This window comes from Carcharhinus amblyrhynchos, chromosome 10 (genome assembly GCF_965287045.1).
Source record: "Carcharhinus amblyrhynchos chromosome 10, sCarAmb.v2.hapA, whole genome shotgun sequence".
Taxonomy (NCBI): Eukaryota; Metazoa; Chordata; class Chondrichthyes; order Carcharhiniformes; family Carcharhinidae; genus Carcharhinus; species Carcharhinus amblyrhynchos.
The window spans coordinates 826,499-851,146 of NC_137333.1; the positions used below are offsets into that span (position 1 = coordinate 826,499).

The 24,648-nt window shown below is 43.4% G+C and overlaps 1 protein-coding gene across 1 annotated transcript in view; it reads right to left on the reverse strand.

Annotated features, from left to right (window-relative positions):
* gramd1c (GRAM domain containing 1c) overlaps positions 1 to 24,648 on the reverse strand; it is a 50,252-nt gene that overhangs the window by 13,126 nt on the left and 12,478 nt on the right. Inside the window, exons 4-9 of the mRNA XM_080198042.1 lie at positions 23,768 to 23,939; positions 22,850 to 22,993; positions 15,052 to 15,170; positions 7,387 to 7,529; positions 3,040 to 3,143; positions 148 to 309 (exon numbers count right to left, since the gene is read on the reverse strand). Coding sequence (XP_080054168.1) covers positions 148 to 309; positions 3,040 to 3,143; positions 7,387 to 7,529; positions 15,052 to 15,170; positions 22,850 to 22,993; positions 23,768 to 23,939 — 844 coding nt within the window. The remainder of the gene's footprint in view (positions 1 to 147; positions 310 to 3,039; positions 3,144 to 7,386; positions 7,530 to 15,051; positions 15,171 to 22,849; positions 22,994 to 23,767; positions 23,940 to 24,648) is intronic.

Here is a 24,648-nt window from a genome sequence, read left to right on the forward strand (position 1 = left end):
CCTGCTGGCCAGCATTTTAGCGTCAAATAGCTTTTTGTTATTCCTATGGCTGATTCAACAAATCACACCTGACGCTTTCTCCCAAAACGCCAGTCACCTTTCCCCAAGTCTCATTTAACCTACAGTAAAATAACTATAACACACTACCTGTGTACAGTTCCCTTGCATCTGCATCCAGGCGGGAAGTTAAGTTAGTAAATTGGTCCACATGGCTCCGACTGTATGCCCGCCTTCGCCTCCGAAGCCCAGACTGACCTAATTCAGCAGTGATTGGACTGTGCATTGATTCTTCAATCAGCAAGTCTGATTCTGTAAATAAAACACAATAACATTGGAGAAATTGTCATTCTACAAATTATATTAAAATGACAAATAAACCAAGTCCAATAACACAAAATGCCTGTAGGATGCCTGGTTGTTTAAAAGTGCATCTGATAATTTCAGTTTATACACAGCAACGAGACCAAAACAACTGGATCGTAAACAACACAGAGGGATCTATCTGGATAACATGTTTGCAATAAGCATGTCAAAGACAGGATGGAATATGAAGGATACCAAGTAGAATAGCCAGCAAAGGAGGAAGGCTTCTTGCTTTTCGGTGATTTATCATAATCAGTCCTATTCAATTGGGAGCGTCAAGAGTCAGTAACTTGCTTCTTATCTATACTCATTACTTTGCTCTCTCCTTCTGGATCAGGTACAGCACTCCTTTTATCTCATCAGATGGTCAATATTCAAATTGGAGTCGAGACAAAAATAAAATGGCTTGTCTCCTTTTCCCACATTTCTAGGCTGACAAAACTGTTGCCCATCAAACCTCCCTTCCAGGCCCCATGTTAGCCGATATTGTTAACTATTCCCTCTCCTCAAGTAAACAAACACCATCCCTCTTCCTTAAAATCCCTCTTTCCACTCCCAAAAATACCTCACATTGATTCTTTTGTCCTTGCGAAGTACAGGAGGGATCATTTGGCCTCCTTTAGCATATTTCCAATGGTGGTGATGATGCCGTGCCATTTGCCAGTGGCAGGATCTCCTGATCCTGACCCTATCAATGGTATTTCCCAATGACTGCACCCCACTCTGCCGGGAAACCAATGTTGAAGGTGTGCCTTTAATGGGACCAGAAGATCCCGCCAGCGTGAACAGCCAGAAAATTCCAGCCTTCAGTTCCACCTCCAACCTTCTTTTCCTCCAGAATCTGTATCTACTTTCCTACAATTCCATGCCTGAATCGCTCCAATCAGGTTTCTGGCCCCACCACAGTAGTGAAAGTACCCTTAACAAAGTCATATATGACGACATGAGTCTAAGATTACACTATCACTTCTCAGCATTAACAATCTATTTGCTATCTTTGATATAACTGACCACACCACCCTTCTCCACTGCCACTCCTCAATTATCCAGCTTGGTTCCATTCTTATTTGTTGAGTCATAGCCAGAGAATTACCAGAAATACTTTTTTTTCCTCATTCCTGTAATGCTACTTCCAGTTCTCCAAGGATCTATTCTTGACTACCTGCTATTTTTCATCGACGTTACCCATCTGCAATATCATTCAAAGCTATATGATGTTCCACACTCAATTCTATTCTACCACCAACTCTCTGCACTACACCACGATTTCTGATTTACTATACTCTTCACCCAATGCTGAATGAGCCACTTCCATCAAAGTAGAATGGGAAGAATGCCTCAGTTTGTTTCCCTTCCTGAATACGTCTGAAACAGAGCCAGATCACTCACACTCACAATCTTGGTGATGCATCAGACCTGAAGATCTGCTCCATCATCAAGGGTGCTTACTTCCACCTCCATAAACGCTACTGGTCTCTGGCCTTACCTTAGCTCATCCATGTCTTTGTTACTTCTAGACTTGACTATTCCTTGCCAGCTTTCCATCTTCCATTCTCCATATTCTGCTGCCAGTATCTTAAAATGCTCCAGGTATCATTTACTCATCACCCATAGAATCATTACAGTGTAGAAGGAGGCCATTTGGCCCATTGAATTTGTATCAACCACAAACCCACCCAAGCCCTATTCCTTTAACCCATATATTTACCCTGTTAATTCCCTAACAGTAGAGTCAATTTAACATGGCCAATCAACCTAACCTGCACATCTTTGGACTGTGGGAGGAAATTGGTGCACTTGGAAGAAACCCACGCAGACATGGGGGAGAATGTGCAAACTCCACACAGATAGTGAGCTGAGGCCAGATATAAACCCAGGTCCCTGGCATTCAGGCAGCAGTGCTAACCACTGTGCTACCGTGCCACCCCTTTGCTTGCTGACTATACCTCAATTTTAAAATCTTCAACCTAGTTTTCAAATGCCTCCACGGCCTTGCCCATCCCTATCACTAGAATCTCCTACAACTCCAAAGTCTCAGTGTTCCCCCAGTCAGGCCTCTTGTGAATCCAGAGTTCAGCAACTTCACCACTGGTGGTCATATTTTCAGCTGCCGAGGACCTAAACTCTGGGGTGCCCTTCCTAAAATTCTGTCCCTTTATATCTCTTTCCTCCCTTCAAATAATTATTAATGCCTACCTCTATGACCAAACTTTTGGACACTGATTTGATACCTTCTGGGGATCAGTGTCAATAATGTTTTTATTGATTTTGCTCATGTTACACACCTTAGGATTTGTTTTGCTGCAATAAAGCCGTGCTACAATTGTAAGTTGTTATTTCAGTTTTCCAGATGCACACCCATTATGATTCAGTGCAATACAATAAGGAATGGAGGCTGACCAGACTTCCTCTCCAATACTCTAACCCTGAGTTTATTGTGACACTTCAACTATTGCCCTGTCTTGACATCAATTAATTTGGAATGGACTGGAAACTGAACATGTAACTTCTGATTGACATGGTAAGTACCACATTTGTTTGTATATTTATCCACTAAGGTACTGGGAAATCAATTACATACTTAAATGCATCTTCCATTCCAGTTCAAGTATACTTTAACTGATCCCTCTTGATCATTACTGACAAGTTTATTAACTATTAAAATTAAGCAGAAACCTAAGTGTTTGAAATAGTCCTCTAATCCACTCCATGAGTTTTTCTGTATGAAAGATTTCACCAAACTCCATGGTTGTTTTCTGTAGCACACATCTGTTGAAACTCTGAAATTAAAAAAAAGTACAAATGAAGGAAAGTTACTGAGGAACAGAGGCACACTTTTTCAAACCATCAAGTTACATCAAATCTATAAAAGTGAATCATGTGACCAGTTGATTGGCAGCAAGGACTAATGAAAGAGAATATTTCATACAGCCTGATTTTGAGGCCTATTAAAAAGAGACAGATTCATGAATCATAAAATCAGATTAGGCGTTTGTCCACTAACGGTGCCAATTATAAATGTTAGCCTCACTTGTCCCAAACACAGATCAGAATGAAAATAATCCTGCAAAAAGCAAAATACTTCGGAAAGTATTTTGAAATAAAAAGAGAATGCTGGAAATGTTCAGCCTATTTTGATCAGGTTGATGACTTTCTGCATTGATTATTATTCTGTATTGACCCATACAAACATTTCAGGGTTAGATTTCAGGGAGGTTAACAGAGGGTTATGCAGTCTTTCAGTTTCTGTGACTGAGTGTTGAAAAATAGCTTGTCTCTCTGATGCCCAGGGGAAGGACATGATGGAGTGGATAGAAAAACATTTGGAAAAGGAGGGTGAGCGGAGGTCATGGTTCTGAAACCCAAAATTTGCAAATTAGACCAGGTCTGAACCTTGTGGATAACCAGGATACCCTGCTGCAAAGGTAAAATACCCCTTTGGATATGGGTCAGGTCAGGTGCCCTTTGGGATTGTTAAAATTTGACATTATTGTGGGGAAAATATGCATCAAACTCATTGGAACTGTCACAAAAACAAAATGCTGTTAAAACACAAAATGCTGTTAAAATTTTGGCCTTGGAGGGAGTGCAGAGGAGGTTCACTAGGCTGATACCGGAGTTGAGGGGGTTGAACTATGAGGAGAGGCTGAATAAACTAGGCTTGTACTCGTTAGAGTTTAGAAGAATGAGGGGAGATCTCATTGAGACATATAAGATGATGGATAGGATAGAGGTGGAGACGCTCTTCCTGCTCAGAAAGGACAGTAGGACTAGAGGGCACAGCCTCAAGATAAAGGGGGGACGGTTTAGAACGGAGTTGAGGAGGAACTTCTTCACTCAAAGGGTGGTGAATCTCTGGAATTCTCTGCCCGTTGAAGTGGTGGAGGCTGCCTTGCTAAATATTTTTAAGACGCAGGTTGATAGGTTTTTGATAGGCAAGGGGATTAAGGGTTATGGGGAGAGGGCGGGAATGTGGAACTGAGACACGACAGACCAGCCATGATCTTATTGAGTGGCGGGGTAGGTTCGAGGGGCTAGATGGCCTGCTCCTTCTCCTAGTTCTTATGTTCTTACAGTGGCCTGAATCTTCAGGATTGTGAGCACTTGGCACCCCGCATCTATAGAGTCATCAGGGAATACATCCCCATCTACTCCAACAGCACTATTGCTATTTCATGCTCTGATAAACATTGATTGGCAGCAGGCGGGACTTCGGTCCACACTCAGAAGGAAGCCAATCTGATTAGCTGACAGTTCTCCAATCTATCCAGGCACAGCACTACAGTGGCTGGAAAAGGTAGTCTCAAGTACAGCACTGTAGTAAATCCTGGGAACTGCAGTGCTGGTAATTACTGAGGATGGAGGGAGGATAACTGGAGGTTTCCCATTCATGAAGGAAGGGCACTGCCAAGTCTAAAGGGCATTACAATGGAGGTGCTGCACACCCCCACCCCCCAACCTTCCCACCCAAGATTGAGGGTGAGGACTTTTTCTGTGTCCCACCTTCAGTCAGCTGTTGCCCATCCAGATGGGAAAAGCCCATTAAATGGCCATTAAATATCCGTTTAGAGGTCTCAATGGGCAAGCTTGCAGTCTGCAGCCCTGTCCACCCCACCATAAAACTGAATCTGGGTTGTGGTCGGTTGGGATCCTAGAGGGAATCCTATCCATGCTATTTTACCTCCCCACCTTAGAACCCATTGGGGGTGGGCATAAAATTCTTGCCTGCATGTCTGGTAGGATCTGTGCAGAGAGAAACAGTTAATATTTTGAGCTGAATATGAATTTTCTTTGGAACACTGTCAATGCTGTCAAGGGATAACTGAATTTTAAAGTTCAAAAAACAATAAAATCAGTGCTTGATATTTCTTCCTGTCTGTTGACATAAACCTGAAGATTATCGTTAAAGAATTTGGGCTGCATGACTAATTTTCTGTAATTATCACAGCGGGATTTCTGGTAAGTGAGCAGGTTGATTCATAGCCCAAAGGTATTATAGAAATTTTTGTTTTTGGATGAGATTAGTTGAAGAAATTTCAATTTGTTGAATGTTTATTTCCTCAATTAATGTTTTTTAAGTAGTGATATCATCAATAAACACATTTTATGGTCAGCCTGGTTCCTGCTTGCCATTGGTGGATGTTAGATGATCCGACATGAAAAGAATAAGGGCATAGGATGGTGAGTGGGAGGCATAGAGATGTTAGGGCAATGGAGAGAGGGGATGGAGGAGGGATGAGGTGGCATAGTTCGGCATGGATAGGGCATCTATGCCAAACCAGCACTATGGGAGTGTGTCAGAGGATAAGGGGCTGTTAGGACTGGAAGGCATTTTGTTTTAATTTTTGTAATAACCTCAGCAAATTGTCAGGGCACAGAGGCAGGCCTTCCAGTATATGCATTCAGCAACCTCCTTCTGATTGGCTTCCTTCTGAGTGCGGACCGAAGTCCCGCCTGCTGCCAATCAGTGTTTATCAGAGCATGAAATAGCAATAGTACTGTCGGAGTCGATGGGAATATATTCCCTGCTGACTCTATGGATGCGGGGTGCCAAGTGGTCATTTCAGGGTCAGGCCTGACTTCTAATGTGGTCCTATGCCCTTGCACAAATTGCCAGGCCTCTTTTTCCTGGGTCAGGTTTGCTAGATAACAAGTCTCACAACACCAAGTTAAAGTCCAACAGGTTTATTTGGTAGCATGAATTGTGCTTGTATCAATGCAAACAGTATCGGAACAATATGGCTAAGTAATGGTTGCTGCTATACATAGAAGTGACTGAGACCCACTTGAAATCAAATGATAAATAGATAAGTCTTGTGTTTGTTGTGGAGAAGTAAGGAACGAGATTGGGTGTTTGTTTTAGAAAAACAAAAAGGTAGCTATGAGGAATATCCTAGGCTGAGAAAGAATCAATGAGAGGCTGATTCATTTCTACAGGAGACAGATTTGAATCTTCTACGTTGTTTGGATTGTACAATGGGAGACTGCCTTCATGCAAATGTGACTGAACTGAAATCCTTTCCTAAAGCAGCAGGCTAAGGGAGGCACAAGTAGTAAAGTAGCTTAGTAAAGATACCACGGCCAGAACTTTACACGCAAAGTTGAGGCATGGGACCAACCTGGAAGTATGTGAAGTTACATGAGAAAATGTCAGGCCTGCATCCCGATATCATTGTGAACGTACGTGATGTATCGGTCGGCAGTGCATGCGAAAGTGTACGCGAACAGTCAAGAAGCCAACTCAAATGAATTAAACACCAATTGACAGGAATTTTTCTGTTGCCCTTCTGCCATTATGGTTGGTGAATGGGCCGGCTGGCAAATGGTCTTTACATCTAAGCTGCAATTTCGATCCAAGACAGGATGAAAGATCAGGGCTTGAACAGAATGAACGTTTCTGTGGACTGAGGGCTGTGTATGATTGTGCTGCTTAGGTCCATGTAGCATACTTCTTCCATCATGTTTATTATCACAGGTCAGCAGCCCCCCTGAGGCAGCAGCTCGGTAGTGGCTGCCTCTACCACCCGCCCCCAAGGGTGACCATGAGCATCGCCAGCCCACACCCTCCCTTTTTCAACATCTGCCCTCTCCCCATCCTCCCTGGCAGTGCTCAGTCTTTCACAGCATGCATTTCACTCTGCCTAGCTGTTCATTAGCCAGGCAATGTGAAATCATGCTCAGGTGCCAGGAACACATTTCACTAATTCTTTCAGCACCAAGTGTGCATGTCTGACAGGTGGAAAATTCAGGCCCAGGTGTACTTCAGTGCTATTCTACCTTTTAAATTGTCTGCTGATTCTTCAACAGATGTTCCACCTGACCCAATGTGGACAATCAAGATTATAATCTAAAATTTAAGGAAATCACAATGTCCTGGAAAAGTTGAAGAAAGGGGGACTTTGATTCCAAATTCCTATTTATACAATCTTATTTAATCACAATTAATTTTTGGCATGTCTAAAACACAATACATACTATAGATTAGAAGATATGCTCCATGGGTACAAAAGCAAATAATATTACCTTAGCCTGCACTTGCGTCTCGATGTCTGAATGATGCAGTATCTGTTATGTGTGTAAAAGTAATCATGGTAAGGCACGTCATGTGTGGTCACCTCTGCATCAATCAGGTAGTACTGTCCAGTCTGGCTCTCTTTACACAATGTCTGTAACAATATCAAAATTTGCCTTAGTTACTGTTTAATGACCAAGTAAACAAAGTCAATCAACTCCAGGTCAGAGATAAAACCAAAGAGAAAGTTTTCCAAAGGAAAGATGTGTTTGACACGTTTCAAGAGGACATAAGCAATTTGATGGATATTGTTATGGATTTATAAGAAAAGAAAGAACTGCATTGATAGAGTGCCTTTCATTACCTCAGACCTCAAGAGCTTTACAGCTAAAAAAGAACTTTTGAAATATCACCACTGTTGTAAAGCTAGGGAATGTGGTAGCCAATATTAGTGAAAGCTCCAACAAGCAGCAAGATAATGACCAAATAATCCGTTTTAAAGATTTTGGTTGAGGGATAAATATTGATCAGGACACTGGAAAACACTACCTTGCTGTTCTTCAAAAGGTTATAAAATACCTCCACCCAAGAGGGCAGACAGGGCCTTGGTTTAACATCTTATACAAAAAGGTGGCACCTCTGATAGTGCAGCATTCCTCTCGACTGCATTCGCAGTGTCAGCGTTGGTTATGTGCTCGAGTCATAAGAACATAAGAACATAAGAAATAGGAGCAGGAGTAGGCCATCTAGCCCTTCGAGCCTGCCCCGCCATTCAATAAGATCATGGCTGATCTGTCGCTGCTCAGTTCCACTTTCCCGCCCTCCCCCCATAACCCTTAATCCCCTCTCTTATCAAGAACCCATCAACCCGCTTCTTAAAAATATTTAGCGAGGCAGCCTCCACCACTTCAACGGGCAGAGAATTCCAGAGATTCACCACCCTTTGAGTGAAGAAGTTCCTCCTCAACTCCGTTCTAAACCGCCTCCCCTTTATCTTGAGGCTGTGCCCCCTAGTCCTACTGTCTTTTTTGAGCGGGAAGAGTCTCTCCACCTCTATCCTATCCATCCCATTCATCATCTTATACGTCTCAATGAGATCTCCCCTCATTCTTCTAAACTCTAACGAGTACAAGCCTAGTTTATTCAGCCTCTCCTCATAGCTCAATCCCCTCAACTCCGGTATCAGCCTAGTAAACCTCCTCTGCACTCCCTCCAGGGCCAAAATATCCTTGCGCAGGTGCGGCGCCCAAAACTGCACACAGTACTCCAGCTGCGGCCTCACCAATGCCCTATACAGCTGCAGCAAGACCTCCCTACTTTTATATTCAATCCCCCTCGCTATGAAGGCCAGCATCCCATTCGCCTTCCTGACCACCTGCTGCACCTGCAAGCTGGGTTTTTGCGACTCATGCACAAGGACCCCGAGGTCCCTCTGCACCGTCGCCTGCTGCAGTTTTTCGCCACGTAAGTAATAGTCCTTCCTACCATTCTTCCTACCAAAGTGGACCACCTCACACTTGCCAACATTAAATTCCATTTGCCATTTCCTGGCCCATTCGCCCAGCCTATCTAGATCCTTCTGCAGACTCTCCACACCCTCCGCACAATTTGCCTTTCCCCCAATCTTGGTGTCATCAGCAAATTTCGACACCCTGCACTCGGTTCCCTCCTCCAGATCATCTATATAAATGGTAAATAGCTGAGGCCCCAGCACCGACCCCTGGGGCACCCCACTAGTCACCAACCGCCAATCCGAATAGCACCCATTGACCCCCACTCTCTGCCTCCTATTTGACAACCAATCCTCTATCCACGCTAACACCCTACCCCCAACTCCATGTCCCCTGACCTTCTGCAGTAACCTCTTGTGAGGTACCTTGTCAAACGCCTTCTGAAAATCCAGAAAGACCACATCCACCGGCTCTCCTCTATCCACTGCCCTAGACACATCCTCATAGAACTCCAGTAAATTTGTCAGACACGACTTCCCTTTAATGAAACCGTGTTGCGTCCGCCCTATCAAGCAATTCCCTTCAAGATGCCTCGCAATTTCCTCCTTAATGACGGATTCTAACATTTTACCTACCACAGACGTTAAACTAACCGGCCTATAATTCCCCGCCTTTTGCCTGGCACCCTTCTTAAACAAAGATTCAAACCCCAAATCCGCTGACACATTATAATCTGTAAGAAGTCTCACACACCAAGTTAAAGTCCAACCAGTTTATTCGATAGTAAACCCACAAGCTTTTGGGGTTTGTCCCTTCATCAAGTGAATGGAGTGTTCTGGCCTCAGACAGAGCATATAACAGCGCACACAGTTTGCAGAATACTAATTAGAATGTGAGTCTTCACAGCTAACCTGCTATTCAAGTCTTAAACATGCAGACAATGTGAGTGGAGATAGCATTAGGCATAGGTTAAAGAGATGTGTATTGTTTCCAGACAGTACAGTAAGTGAGATTTTGCAAACCCAGGTAAGTCACGGGGGTTACAGATAGAGTGACATGAATCCAAGATCCCGGTTGAGACTGTCCTCATGTGTGCGGAATTTGGCTATCAGTCTCTGCTCAGTGACTCTGTGCTGTCGTGTGTTGTGAAGGCCACCTTGGAGAACGCTTACCCGAAGATCAGAGGCCTAATACCCGTGACCGCTGAAGTGTTCACTAACAGGAAGAGAACACTCCTGCCTGATGATTGTTGAGCGATGTTCATTCATCCGTTGTTGTAGCGTCTACATGGTCTCCCCAACATACCATGCTTCAGGACATCCTTTGCTGCAGTGTATTAGGTAGACAATGTTGGCCAAGTTGCAAGACTATGTGCCGTGTACCTGGTGGATGGTGTCCTCATGTGAGATGATGTCATCCATGTTGATGATCCGGCACGTCTTGCAAAGGTTGCTGTGGCAGGGTTATGTGGTGTCTCGACTGGACATGTATGCCCAAGCCATCGGGAAGTGTGTCAACACCAGATTCATCAGCCGCGTTCACAAGACAGCCCCGACCATCACCCAAGCATAACGCAACACCATCCACACTGTCAAGACCAACCGCAACATTTCAAACCAGCAAAGGAGGGGCCATCGTCACACTGAACAGAACAGATTACTGCAAAGAAGTGTACTGACAACTAAACAAAGAGGAACACTACAGACTGTTACCCGCAGATCCGACCAAAGAACACACCTGTCAACTCAACACGCTGATCAAGACCTTTGATCCAGACTCCAGAGCACCCTCCGTGCTCTCATTCCACGTAGTCCCCACGTTGGAGATCTCTACTGCCTCCCAAAAGATACACAACGCAAACACACCTGGCCGTCCCATTGTATCAGGCAATGGGACCCTGTGCGAGAACCTCTCTGGCTACGTGGAGGGCATCCTGAAACCCATTGTACAAAGAACCCCAGCTTTTGTCACGACACTACAGACTTCCTATGGGAACTCAGCACACATGGAGCAGTTGAACCAGGGACACTCCTTGTCACAATGGATGTCTCGGCGCTCTACACTAACATCCCCCACGATGATGGCATTGCTGCAACTGCCTCAGTACTCAACACCGACAACTGCCAGTTTCCAGATGCAATTTTACAACTCATCCGTTTTATCCTGGACCACAACTAGTTCTTCATCCAGATACATGGAACAGCCATGGGGACCAAATTTGCACCTCAACATGGCAACATCTTCATGCACAGGCTCGAACAAGACTTCTTCACTGCACAGGACCTTCAACCAATGCTATACACTAGATACAGTGATGACATTTTCTTCCTTTGGACTCATGGTGAACAATCATGAAACAACTATATGATGACATCAACAAGTTCCATCCCACCATCAGACTCACCACGGACTATTCTCCAGAATCGGTTGCATTCTCGGACACACGCATCTCCATTAAGGATGGTCACCTCAGCACCTCACTGTACCGCAAGCCCATGGATAACCTCACAATGCTCCACTTCTCCAGCTTCCACCCTAAACACATTAAAGAAGCCATCCCCTACGGACAAGTCCTCCGTATACACAGGATCTGCTCAGATGAGGAGGATCATGACAGACACCTCCAGACACTGAAAGATGCCCTCATAAGAACAAGATATGGCGCTCGACTCATCGACAGTTCTGACGTGCCACAGCGAAAAGCCGCACCGACCTCCTCAGAAGACAAACACGGAACATGGTGGACAGAGTACCCTTCGTCGTCCAGTACTTCCCTGGAGCGGAGAAGCTATGTCATCATCTCCGGAGTCTTCAACATATCATCAATGAAGATGAACATCTCTCCAGGGCCATTCCCATACCCCCACTTCTTGCCTTCAAACAACTGCACAACCTCAAACAGACCACTGTTCGCAGCAAACTACCCAGCCTTCAGGAGAACAGTGACCACAATACCACACAACCCTGCCACAGCAACCTCTGCAAGACATGCTGTATCATCGACATGGATGACATCATCTCACGTGAGAACACCATCCACCAGGTACACAGTACATACTCTTGCAACTCGGCCAACATTTTCTACCTAATATGCTGCAGGAAAGGATGTCCTGAAGAATGGTACATTGGGGAGACCATGCAGATGTTACGACAATGAATGAATGAATGAATGAATGAACATAAGAACATAAGAAATAGGAGCAGGAGTAGGCCATCCAGCCCCTCGAGCCTGCCCCGCCATTCAATAAGATCATGGTTGATCTGTCGTGGCTCAGTTCCACATTCCCGCCCTCTCCCCATAACCCTTAACCCCCTTGCCTATCAAAAACCTATCAACCCGTGTCTTAAAAATATTGAGCAAGGCAGCCTCCACGACTTCAACTGGCAGAGAATTCCAGAGATTCACCACCCTTTGAGTGAAGAAGTTCCTCCTCAACTCCGTTCTAAACCGCCCCCCCTTTATCTTGAGGCTGTGCCCTTTAGTCCTACTGTCCTTTCTGAGTGGGAAGAGCCTCTCCACCTCTATCCTATCCATCCCATTCAACATCTTATTCGTCTCAATGAGATCACCCCTCATTCTTCTAAACTCTAACGAGTACAAGCCTAGTTTATTCAGCCTCTCCTCATAGTTCAACCCCCTCAACTCCAGAATCAGCCTAGTAAATCTCCTCTGCACTCCCTCCAAGGCCAAAATATCCTTGCGTAAGTGCGGCGACCAAAACTGCACACAGTACTCCAGCTGCAGCCTCACCAGTGCCCTATACAGCTGCAGCAAGACCTCCCTACTTTTATATTCAATCCCCCTCGCTATGAAGGCCAGCATCCCATTCGCCTTCCTGACCACCTGCTGCACCTGCAGGCTGGGTTTTTGCGACTCATGCACAAGGACCCCGAGGTCCCTCTGCACCGTCGCCTGCTGCAGTTTTTCGCCATGTAAGTAATAGTCCTTCCTACCATTATTCCTACCAAAGTGGACAACATCACATTTGCCAACATTAAATTCCATTTGCCAGTTCCCGGCCCATTCGCCCAGCCTATCTAGATCCTTCTGCAGACTCTCCACACCCTCTAAACAATTTGCCGTTCCACCAATCTTGGTGTCATCAGCAAATTTCGACACCATACACTCGGTTCCCTCCTCCAGATCATCTATATAAATGGTGAATAGCTGAGGTCCCAGCACCGACCCCTGGGGCACTCCACTAGTCACCAACCGCCAATCCGAATAGCTCCCATTGACCACCACTCTCTGCCTCCTATTTGACAGCCAATCCTCTATCCACACTAACACCCTACCCCCAACTCCATGCCCCCTGACCTTCTGTAATAACCTCTTGTGAGGCACCTTGTCAAACGCCTCCTGAAAATTAAGAAACACCACATCCACCGGCTCTCCTCTATCCACCGCCCTAGACACATCCTCATAGAACTCCAATAAATTCATCAGACCCGACTTCCCCTTAACGAAACCGCGCTGCGTCTGCTCTACCAAACAATTCTTCTGAAGATGCCTCGCTATTTTCTCCTTGATCACGGATTCTAGCATTTTTCCTACAACAGACGTTAAACTAACCGGCCGCTAACCATTGTTAACCTAACCATCGCTCGACAATCACCAGGCAAGACTGTTCCCTTCCTGTTGGCGAACACGGGCATTCGGCCTCTGAGCTTCAGGTAAGCGTTCTCCAAGGCAGCCTTCACAACACACGACAGTGCAGAGTCGCTGACCAGAGACTGATAGCAAAGTTTCGCACACGAGGACAGCCTCAACCAGGATCTTGGTTCATGTCACATATCTGTAACCCTCGTGACTTGCCTGGGTTTGCAAAATCTCACTTACTGTACTGTCTGGAAACAATACACATCTCTTTAACCTATGCCTAATGCTCTCTCCACTCACATTGTCTGCCTCTTTAAAGGCTTGAGTAGCAGGTTAGCTGTAAAGACTCGCATTCTAATCACTATTCTGTAAACTGCGTGTGCTGTTATATGCTCTGAGACCAGAACTCTCCACTCACCTGACGAAGGAGCAAACCCCGAAAGCTTGTGGATTTACTATCAAATAAACCTGTTGGACTTTAACCTGGTGTTGTGAGACTTCTTACTGTGTTTACCCCAGTCCAACGCCATCATCTCCACATCACATTATAATCTAACAGACGCAGATTTAAATCAGCAGGATACTCAAGAGATGCACAATGCAAACTGGAAAAGCAACATTGCATCTTTGGATTAGATACATTACAGCCTTCTGGCCTCAATACTGAGTTCAACAACTTTAGATTGTGACCTTTCCCCTCCATCTTGGCCCCCTTTTTTGTTCGTCAGTTCCCTTGGCTTCTTCCAATGCAACTCCACCCCTCCTCAACACGGCTACCTGTCCCTCCTCATTTAGGTTTGCTCCCACTGAGCACTGATCTTTGTTCTCTGTTCTCCTGTTCACACATTCTGCTATCTTACCCTTTGCCACTATTAGCATTCTTTAATGCTTAAAGGCATCATTAACACCCCCTTTTGTCTTGTGTTCATGACACCTTCACCATTCTCTCTTTTACTCCGACCGATCCCTGTCCTTCTATTCCACCCCAATTTCTACTTCCCTTCAGTTCTGATGGAGAGTCATATGGACTCAAAACACTGACGGTGTTTCTCTCTCCACCAGATGCCATCAGACCAGCTGACTTTGTCCAGCAGTTTCTGTTTTTATTTCAAAATAAGTTGAAGTCAGCCCATGTGGAGGGAAACTTACGATGTGGAGTTGCTGGCGTTTCTATCAAATAAAATCGGTTGGACTTAAACCTGAGGAAAACTTATGGCATGGAATTGGCCACGGTTTTCCTCTGCCCAAATTTACTTTCCACTGAACAGTCAGGCAACTTAACACTGTCAATTCCCCCATCAGGTTGGTGAAAAACGTTAATAAGGCGAAAGTATTTTTAGACATGTGATTAGTTTCCTTTTTCTCTTATTGCTAAATATTTTATTGGCAATTTGCCAAATATTGATTCTAACAAATAGAGAACCACTGAATAAATGGTAGATTCAATAATTTTTAAAAAATGAATGCTCTGAGAGATAATCAAATACAAGTAAATCTTTTGTTTTACAACTGTCATATTCAATGTAACGGACACAAACTTGATGCAAAACCGGTACATATATATATATATATTACACACACATATATCTGTGAATACCTGTACAGTATGTATAGCCTCTGCGTACCTGTTTTTCAGTTGCTGTTGAAAACTTGCCAATCAGAGGATTTGTGATGGTTATTACATACTTCAATGTCCTCATCTGGTTACCATTCGCTGCTTTCTCCCACGGACTACTGACAAGGTCTAGAGAAAACAAAGCTTTTCTTCACACATTCGAAGTCAGTGTGCTACCATTTTAGTTTTTAAAAATTTACACACATTTTAGAAATACTGAAAATTATAGATAAATTTGAAAGCTAAACAGAACCCTTGAAATCAGAAACTTGTGGGAAATATACGCAAGGAATTTGCATTTATTTGATTGACACAAAGTCAGGACAGTCCAAAGTACTTTACAGTTTTGAATGATGTTGTCGTTCTGCAGACACAAGCGGCAATCAGTTTTCACAAACAGCAGTGAGGTAAATGACTGATATAACCTAAATATTAAAAGAAAGTTCAGGACTGAGAGACTTGAGATTTTATATATGAAAACCTTTGACAGCGACAGGCCAACTTAATAAGGTAGTAAAAAAAAGAGATCCTTGGCTTGAGAATATAGGGATAGAAACAAAAACGTTGTGCCACGCTGCCATATAACACTCCAGGCCTGCCCAGTGATGTGTTCAATCCTTTAGAAAAGATGTCAAGGCTCGACAGAACATAGAGGAGCTTTACTAAAATAATACCAGGGAATGAAGGACTTGCAGAAAGACTGGAGAACTCGGGTTGCCCTTCCGAAAGCAAAGAAGATTAAGGAGATATTCAAGAGGACAAAGATTTAGGTAATTGACAAATGAATGAGAGTGGAGAAAAAGAGAATGTTTTTTAATGCAGCAAGCCCTTATAATCTGAATGTGTTGTCTGAAAGAGCTACTAGAGGCATGATGGACCTAATAGCCTCCTTCTATACTGCAAGGTTCTAAAAATGAATGTATATTTTTGGAACCTTCCAGTAGAACACAAGTTTTTTTCAGTCTTGCGATGGTAATATTTTTCTATAATGAAACTTTATTACTGGTGAGCATGTTTTTGTACAGCTATGGGCGTTTCCTGGGATACAGAAGCAGTTCATAATTAAAACCATTATCAGTGAGCAGTGACAGCTTTGGTAAAGCTGCAAAATATCTATGTATATAAAGAAGAAGAACTTTTCACAACCACTGAACATCTCAAAGCACTTCACAACTTGTGAAATACTTCTGAAGTGCAGTCACGATTGTAAATTTAAAAAATGAAGCAGCTAATTTTACACACAGCAAGCACTTACAAACAGCAATGAAATAATGACCAGATTGTCTGTTTTTTATGACATTAAGTACCTAATATTAGCCTGATTTCCTTATAAATCTATTTCAGATGTGTGGAAAGGGGACAATTATCTTTGCAAAAATAAAGTTTATTAGTAGTCAGAAATAAGGCTTACATTAACACTGCAATGAAGTTGCTGTGAAAATCCCCTATTCGCCACACTCCAGTGCCTGTTCGGGTACACAGAGGGGGAACTTAGCATGGCCAATTCACCCTACCAGCATATCTTTTGGACTGTGGGAGGAAACTGGTGCACCTGGAGGAAACCCATGAGGACATAGGGAGAACATACAAACTCTACACAAACACAGTGACCCAAGCCAGGAATTGAACTCAGGTCTCTGGCGTTGTGAGGCAGCAGTGTTAACCATTGTGCCATCCCAGATGTACATGATCATTCCTTCCTTACCATGTATTTAATGGTATCAGGCAGGAACTTCCAAAAGTTAATTGGAGGAGTCTGTGGGAAGGCAAAGGGACCTTTGGTAAGTGGCAGGCTTTCAAAAGTGTGTTAACCTGGGTTCAGGGTAAACACATTCCTCTTAGCGTGAAGGGCAAGGCTGGCAGAAGTCAGGAACCCTGAATGACTCAGGATATTGAGGCTCTGGTCAAGAAGAAAAGAGGCACATGATGTGCATAGGCAGCTGGGATCAAGTGAATCCCTTGAAGAGTAAAGGGAATGGAGGAGTAGAGTTAAAAGAGAAATCAGATGACAAAAAGTGGACACAAGATTGTTATGGCAGATAAAAGAGAATCCAAAAAGCTTCTACAAATACACGAAGGGCAAAAGAGTAACAAGGGAGAAAGTAGGGCCTCTTAAGAATCAACAAGGTCATCTGTGTGCGAATCAACAAGAGATGGGCGAATGAATATTTCTCATCAGTATTTACTATTGAGAAAAGCATGGATGTTAGGGAACTTGGGAAAATAAATAGTGTGTCTTAAGGAGTGTACATTTTACAGAGGAAGTGGTGCCGGAAGTCTTAAGGCGCACGTATAGACAACAGGGAACAGGGAACGAATAAGATGCTCAGGGAGTATAAAAAGTGCAAGAAACTGCTTAAGAAAGAAATTAGGAGGGCTGAAAGAAGACATGAGGTTGCTTTGGCAGTCAAGGTGAAGGACAATCCTAAGAGCTTCTACAGGTATATTAAGAGCAAAAGGATAGTAAGGGATAAAATTGGTCCTCTTGAAGATCAGAGTGCTCGGCTACGTATGGAATCAAAAGAAATGGGGGAGATGTTAAATGGGTTTTTTGCATCTGTACTTACTAAGGAAACTGGCATGGAGTCAATGGAAATAAGGCAAACAAGTAGGGAAGTCATGGAACGTACACAGATTAAAAGGGAAGGAGGTGCCTGCTGTCTTGAGGCAAATCAGAGTAGATTAATCCCCAAGACCGGACACGGTATTCCTTCGGAGCTTGAAGGAGACTAGTGTTGAAATTGCAGGGGCCCAGGCAGGTATATTTAAAATGTCAGTATTCCCGGGTGAGGTGCAGGATGATTGGAAGATAGCTCATGTTGTTTCGTTGTTTAAAAAAAGCTCAAAAAGTAATCCGGGAAATTATACCCTAGTAAGTTTGATGTCAGTAATAGGTAAATTATTTGAAGGAGTACTAAGAGATAGGATCTACAAATACTTGGACGGACAGGGACTTATTAAGAACATAAGAAATAGGAGCAGGAGTAGGCCATCTAGCCCTTCGAGCCTGCCCCGCCATTCAATAAGATCATGGCTGATCTGTCGCTGCTCAGTTCCACTTTCCCGCCCTCTCCCCATAACCCTTAATCCCCTCTCTTATCAAAAACCCATCAACCCGCGTCTTAAAAATATTTAGCGAGGCAGCCTCCACCACTTCAACGGGCAGAGAATTCCAGAGATTCACCACCCTTTGAGTGAAGAAGTTCCTCCTCAACTCCGTTCTAAACCGCCCCCCTTTTATCTTGAGGCTGTGCCCCCTAGTCCTACTGTCTTTTTTGAGCGGGAAGAGTCTCTCCACCTCTATCCTATCCATCCCATTCATCATCTTATACGTCTCAATGAGATCTCCCCTCATTCTTCTAAACTCTAACGAGTACAAGCCCAGTTTATTCAGCCTCTCCTCATAGCTCAACCCCCTCAACTCCGGCATCAGCCTAATAAACCTCCTCTGCACTCCCTCCAAGGCCAAAATATCTTTGCGCAGGTGCGGCGCCCAAAACTGCACACAGTACTCCAGCTGCGGCCTCACCAATGCCCTATACAGCTGCAGCAAGACCTCCCTACTTTTATATTCAATCCCCCTTGCTATGAAGCACTCCTGGCTGAAGTAAGCAGCTCCTCTGAAACCTTTCTAATTCCTGTCTGCTTCAAGGTTGCCAAATGCTCATTGTGTGGGGCCATTGCCCACTTGAGTGAAGTGGTGTGAAAGGTGATGTGAACATCCTCGACTGCAGATTAGAATTGGCAATATAAAACTATTGTACAAGACTTGGGGAGCTGGTGTAATAAATGGGCCAAGTAAATTAGGATATTAAGGCTCAAATGTTGAACACCTTGATCTGAATATTAATACTAAGTGATTGCTCATTTAGATGTAAAAATGAGGCCACAGGCTGATTTGTTGCCATCCATCTCACCTGATGCTACTTGTACATGTCAAGGGAGAGTTTGTGTTAGCAGGAAGGATTTCATCCCCTCCTCCCCCCCATCCCCCTCCCCTCATCCCCTCCTCCCCCCATCCCCCCTCCCCTCCTCCCCCCATCCCCCCTCCCCTCATCCCCTCCTCCCCCCATCCCCCCTCCCCTCCTCCCCCCATCCCCCCTCCCCCCTCCCCTCATCCCCTCCTCCCATCCCCCTCCCTCCTCCCCATCCCCCTCACTGCATCTTCCCTCCCATCCCTTTTTTTGCTTTCCAAGCTCTGCCACATTTGCCCAAGATGTCCTGCTCTCCCTGTTGTGATGGCTTAATCTTAGTAATTCTGAATTCCATCCCCACTCCATTGCTTTGTCTGCTGAATTCACTTCCTGACAAATACTGAAAGCTTCCAGCCAGAATACCATTAAAGATGCTGTAAATCTATTTCAAATACTCCCTAAAGTGCAACTTACTTCTCAGCCATTCTAATTCATTGCTTAACATTATATATAGATATAGCCTCAAAATTGAACAAAGGTAAACTAATGGTTTGATATAGTAAGTTTACAATAACTCCTATGGGACTGTAAAATTAAACTGGATTACATAGACTTGAGAACAAGTAACCTGTGTTCATGCTTCACATGGTCCCTCCCACCTGAACAGAATTTCTTTCCCTCTTGCATTGAACTTTCCATTAGAAGCATATGCTGCCATACAGAATGGTTGAGGTAACTAGCAAGTTCCATATTCTCACTACTTAGTAAAAAGTTCCCACTGTTTTTTTTATTAGTTATTGTTTATGGCTCAAGTTTTGGTCTTGCAAATAGGGTTCAGTTGGGTAGATGTAAAAGATAGTTTTGCAGTGCCAGAAACTTGTACCTAGAAAGGGAATCAAAAACAGTGTGATTGGTTGAATTAACTATGATCCATTTTTCAACCAAGAAAACATGTTCAACTTCACTGCTTAGGGAGAGTCAACATGGCTTTGTGGACAGTGGATGTTGTCTACATGGACTTCAGTAAGGCTTTTGACAAGGTCCCACATGGAGATTAGTTAGGGAGGTTCAGTTGCTAGGTATACATGGAGAGGTGGTAAATTGGACTAGACATTGGCTCAATGGAAGAAGCCAGAGAGTGGTAGTGGAGGCCTGTGACTAGTGGTGTGCCACAGGGATCAGTGCTGGGTCCACTGTTGTTGGTCATCTATATCAACGATCTGGATGATAATGTGATAAATTGGATCAGCAAATTTGCTGATGATACAAAGATTGAAGGTGTTGTGGACAGTGAGGAAGGTTTTCAAAGCTTGCAGAGGGATTTGGACCAGCTAGAAAAATGGCAGATGGAGTTTAATACAGGCAAGTGTGAGGTATTGTGCTTTGGAAGGACAAACTAAGGTAGGACATACAAGGTAAATGTCGGACACTGAAAAGTGCAGTAGAACAGAGGGATCTGGGAATACAGGTACATAATTCCCTAAAAGTGGCGTCACAGGTAGATAGGGTTGTAAACAGTGCTTTTGGAACGTTGGCCTTTATAAAATCGAAGTATTGAGTATAAGAGTTGGAATGTTATGAAAAGGTTGTATAAGACATTGGTGAGGCTGAATTTAGAGTATTGTGTGCAGTTTTGATCACCTAATTAACAGGAAGGATATTAATAAGGTTGAAAGAGTGAAGAGAAGATTTATAAGGATGTTGCCGTGGCTTGAGAAACTGAGTTACAGAGAAAGGTTGAATAGGTTAGGACTTTATTCCCTGGAGCATAGAAGAATGAGGGGAGATGTGATAGAGGCGTATAAAATTAGGATGGGTATAGATAGAGTGAATGCAAGCAGGCTTTTTCCACTGAGGCTAGGCAAGAAAAAAACTACAGGACAAAGGTTAAGGGTGAAGGGAGGAAAGTTTAATGCGAATATTAGGGGGTGGGTTCTTCACAGACTGGTGGGAGTGTGGAATGAGCTGCCAGATGAAGTGGTGAAAGCAGGCTCACTTTTAACATTTAAGAAAAACATGGATGAGAGGGATGTGGAGGGATATGGTCCAGGTGCAGGTCAGTGGGATTAGGCAGAAAAATGGTTCGGCATGGCCAAGAAGGGCCAAAAGGCCTGTTTTTGTGCTGTAATGTTCTACAAAGGAAGATAATTCCTTTGGATCTGATGAAGTATATCCCAGGACATTGTGGGAGGCTAGGGAGGGAATTGTGGGTCCCCTAACTGAGATATTTGAATCATTGATAGTCACGAGTGAGGTGCCTAAAGATTGGAGTGTGGCAAATGTTGTGCCTTTGTTTAAAAAGGGCTGCAGGGAAAAGCCTGGGAACTACAGACCAGTGAGCCTCTCATCTGTGGTGGGTAAGTTGTTGGAAGGTATTTTGAGAGACAGGATCTACAGGCATTTAGAGATGTAAGGACTGATCAGTCAGCATGGCTTTGTGAGTGGAAAATCATGACTCACAAATTTGATTGAGTTTTTTGAAGGGGTAACCAAGAAGATAGATGAGGGCAGTGCAGTTGATGTTGTCTACATGGACTTTAGCAAGGACTTTGACAAGGTACCACATGGTAGATTGTTGCATAAGGTTAAATCTCACATGATCCAGGGTGAGGTATCTAAATGGATACAAAATTGGCTTCTTGACAGAAGCAGAGGGTGATTGTAGAGGGTTGTTTTTCAAACTGGAGGCCTGTGACCAGCGGTGTACCTCAGGGATCAGTGCTGGGTCCACTGTTATTTCCCATTTATATTAATGATTTCGATGAGAATATAGGAGGCGTGGTCAATAAGTCTGCAGATGACACCAAGATTAGTGACATAGTGATGGTGATGAAAGTTACTTCCGATTACAATGGGATCTTGATCAATTGGGCCCGTGGGCTGACGAATGGCAGATGGAGTTTAATTTAGACAAATGCGAGGTGATGCATTTCAGTTGGTTGAACCAGGGCAGGAGTTACTCAATTAATGCTAAGATATTGAGAAGAGTTACAGAACAGAGGGATTTGGGGGTACATGATCATAGCCCCTTGAATGTGGAGTCACAGATGGACAGAGCGGTGAAAAAGGCATCCGGCATGCTTGGTTTCATCAGTCAGAACACTGAATACAAGAGTTGAGACGTCTTGTTGAAGTTGTACAAGACATCGGTAAGGCCACACATGGAATACTGTGTGCAGTTCTGGTCACCCTATTATAGAAAGGATATTATTCAATTAGAAAGAGAGCAGAAAAGATTTACTAGTATGCTACCAGGACTTGATGGTTTGAGTTATAAGGAGTGGCTGGATAGACTGGGACTTTTTCTCTGGAGCGTAAGAGGCTGAGGGGTGATCTTATAGAGGTCTATAAAATAATGAGGGGCGCAGATCAGCCAGATAGTCAATATCTTTTCCCAAAGGTAGGGGAATCTAAAACTAGAGGCATAGGTTTAAGGTGAGAGGGGAGAGACACAAAAGAGGGAAAGAAGGGCAATTTCTTCACACAGAGGCTGGTGAATGGACAAGCCGCCAGAGGTAGTAGTAGAGGTGGGTACAATTTTGTTTTTTTAGAAGCATTTAGACAGTTACATGGGTAAGATGGGTATAGAGGGATATGGGCCAAAAGTGGGCAATTGGGATTAGCTTAGGGGTTTAAAAAAAGGGGCAGCATGGACAATTTGGGCCAAAAGGCTGTTTCCATGCTGTGAACCTCTATGACTTCTATATGGTGAGGAAAGGAACGATACCCATATAGGATAAGCAAATGGTTGTGAGGCTCTGGTTAAAAAAAATGTTGAAATCAGTATAAACGTCATGTAGCCACAGACTGTTATAACGGTGTAGAAGAATAGGCTCAAGAGAACTACTGTACTTTGATTCTTGCTTAATGAAGAGCATTACCATATTTAGTTACCTGTAATTTTTCTTGCATTAATAAATTTCTGTATGAACTGAGAGTCAGTAAATAGAAGTTCAAACATCTTTTCTGCATTCATGTTGAATACTCTGTTAATGTAGAGTTTACCCTGAAGGTCACTGCAAGATGTCTGCTCTTCAGCTGCAAACAATCAAATTAAAATCACATAAGAATAATTTGACAAATTAAGAATAAATCTACTGTATAAATGGTGTATTATACTTTAATTTAACTACAAGTCTTGCATGTAGCACACACTTTTAGTATATCACACAATTCTTGTGACATAAGTTTTATTTACCTCCACGTGCTGCAATTGGTGGCACTGTTGCCCATTGTACCCAAATATTTTCTCTGAGGGGAGTGTTGTTTCAGCTGTTGACTTGGACCTCCCAACTCCACTTTCAAACAAGAATACTGTGGCCAAACACTGCTTTATTTTGAGGAGAGGTGAGATTCTGGCCGAAGTGTCCTCATTTTAACTGTACTCAGGTTCTATGGCTAAATGTCTTATTCAAATTCCAAACAGCACTGGTTCAAAACACAGACTTTTCCTGCTGAATACTGGATCTGGTACTTTAAAGGTTTAAACAGAAAGGAACATTCTCTCTCTCCATCTTTTTAACTATCCTGAGTATTCTTTTCTTAGCCTACCCAAACCATCTAGCAACTCATGGCAACATAACTGTATGGAAATCAAATGGTTGGAAAACACTGAAATGTGACTGTTCCCCTACGGTTGAATACCTTGATACTGTTAAGATTCACATACACAACTAATAGCCATCTGTGCAAGATGGTGAATGAAGGAAATACAGCAGAACCTCAGATTTGAAAACCAATACAAAATTTAAGAATCACCAATTTGTCTTTTTTCCATTTGTTTTAAATCAATCCCCAATATATTTTTCATACCTTCATTTACAATACTGGATGCATCTGTCCTTTCTGCCGGAAGATCTTCATTGTCATTATGGTCTAAACAAGATGGTGGTGATTTGGTAGCAATTCTGTTGCCTTTCCTTTCAGACGTAGCAAGGGGCTGACTTTGTTCCAGATTCTCAGCCCTGACTTCTTCTCTGGGGGACTGAACAGAGATTTAATACCTTTCAGCACCACTATGCTCTCCTTGCCTGCTAATGAAATCTCCTTGAGTGAACAATTAAGTTTGATAATCATCCACTCAAACCTCGTCATCCAAATTTTTTTTTCAGAATATTTTCTTGAACGGGACAGACTACAGAGAGCCTGGTGTTGTCATTGGTGAAAATGACAAAAATAATCTTAGCAAATAAAAATTTTGAAAACTGGAGAAAAGTGTACAACATAATTGGGGTCTCAAGACAAGGCAATCCATGGACTTCCTCTTGTGTGAAAGGAAGCAATAACAGGGTGGAAAATGAAATATTATTGAACAATAGATATAGCAGAGTGGAGAAAGAATATGGGTATAACTACCAACCATCAACTATCCATTTCTAGCCTGTGAAACACACAAGTAACAATTGATAATTGTAAAGAGCCCAGAATCTCCAGACATCAACCCTGATAGATAATGCACCCTCATATCTATACGGAAACATCATTTCTTCAGGAACAGTGGGGGAGAAATTAAATTCAAGGATGTCTATTTGTGCCTGGAAAATGATTGGCTTGGGATTTGGGATGGTGTGGAGAAACGAAACATGGGCAGCTCCAATGTCACTCAGACCCTGCCTCATGGCCGTATTCAGTTACAGATGCTTAAACAGCCCAAGCTCTGACCATTTGTAACAAATCTAGAGCAGTCAGAGCAT